The sequence below is a fragment of the Entamoeba dispar genome, genomic scaffold (assembly GCF_000209125.1).
Source record: "Entamoeba dispar SAW760 scf_1105229462069 genomic scaffold, whole genome shotgun sequence".
NCBI lineage: Eukaryota > Evosea > Mastigamoebida > Endamoebidae > Entamoeba > Entamoeba dispar.
In genome coordinates, this window is record NW_001855008.1 from 1 (window position 1) to 1,428 (window position 1,428).

At 25.2% G+C, this 1,428-nt stretch overlaps 1 protein-coding gene across 1 annotated transcript, besides 2 other annotated features; it reads right to left on the bottom strand.

The window, feature by feature from the left end:
* On the bottom strand, positions 1–1,262 carry EDI_149360 (myosin light chain kinase, putative; the record flags this gene model as incomplete). The annotated part of the gene is made up of 1 exon (XM_001739203.1): positions 1–1,262. A coding segment is annotated over one exon (1,262 nt), but the record flags the coding sequence as incomplete, so codon positions are not given.
* A 12-nt stretch (positions 1,263–1,274) lies between these two features.
* Positions 1,275–1,306: a microsatellite.
* Positions 1,307–1,364: 58 nt separating this feature from the next.
* Positions 1,365–1,428: a sequence feature (AT_rich).

The following is a 1,428-nucleotide window of genomic DNA, read 5'->3' on the forward strand; positions in this document are numbered from 1 at the left end:
TGCACTTTTCTACTTGGAAGATTTCTATTTTCTGGATGAACCCATGGATGTTCCATAAGTTGTGCTGCAGTAGCTCTTTCTTGTGGATCAACAACAAGACATTTATTAATAAAATCTTTTGCTTCTTCTGAAACACCTTTAAAACATGAATAATTAAAAGTATAATCTCCTGACATAATTTTTTGGAATAATTCATCTTGTGTTTCTCCAAAAAATGGTAAATATCCTGATAATAATACATATGTAATTACACCAAGACTCCATATATCACATTCATGATCATAACTTGATCCTTCTAAAACTTCTGGTGCTACATAACTTGGTGATCCACAACATGTAGTCATTGCTGTATTTCCATCTGAATTATCTTTTGATAATCCAAAATCTGCTATTTTAACAATATCTCCTTTTGGTGTTGCACATAATAAATTTTCTGGTTTTAAATCTCTATGACCTATTCCATTTGAATGAATATAACAAAGTGCTGAAAGAATTTGATATACAATATCACTTGCATCTGCTTCTGTAAAACTTCCTCTTTGAATAATTTGATCATATAATTCTCCTCCTGACATATATTCAATAACCATTAATATAGTTTTTTCATCTTCATAAACATCATATAATTTAACTACATTTGGATGATTTGATAATTTTCTCATTACATCTATTTCTCTTCTTAATAATTTTAATTGATCACTACTTTGTGATGTTTTATTAACTTGTTTAACTGCAACATTAACTCCATCTTCTTTTCTAATTCCTTTATAAACTACTGAAAATGCTCCTTGTCCAATTTCATTTTCTTTTGTATATTTTTTATCAAATTCACTTCTATCTGCAAATTCTTCAAATGTTTCTTCTTTTTTAATTTCTTTTTTTCCTGCAAATTTAACTATAACATGAACACTAACTTTTCCTTTTTTATCTTCTTTTTTCTTTTTTAATTCAAACCATCCATCAATATCTTCATTCTTTTCTAAATTAATTTCTACTTCTCCAAGTATTTTATCTGAAAATCTTTTTGGTTTATATCCAATTAATATTATTGTTCTACTAACTCCTTTTTTTTGACTATCTGGAACTTCAATTGTAAATGTTTCATTATATTTTGGTGTTGAACTTTTTTCTGCTGTTCTTGTTTTAAGTGCAACTGCTAAAAAATTAGCTTTTAATTTAAAATATGAATCAATCCCTTCTCCTTTATGAGAAATTGTATTCTTTGCTTCTAAAATCGTGATTTTAGCACTAATATGACTCATTTGATTTCTTAGTTTTTTTTTTTATTTCTTTTTTATTTCTTTTTATGTTAAAATCCTATTAATTTTTTTTTATCTCTTTCTTATTTAAAAACCCAGTTTTTCTTAAAAAAAAAAAAATATTTTTATTTGTATCTTTTTTTTTTTAAATAAAAATTATCTTTAATTT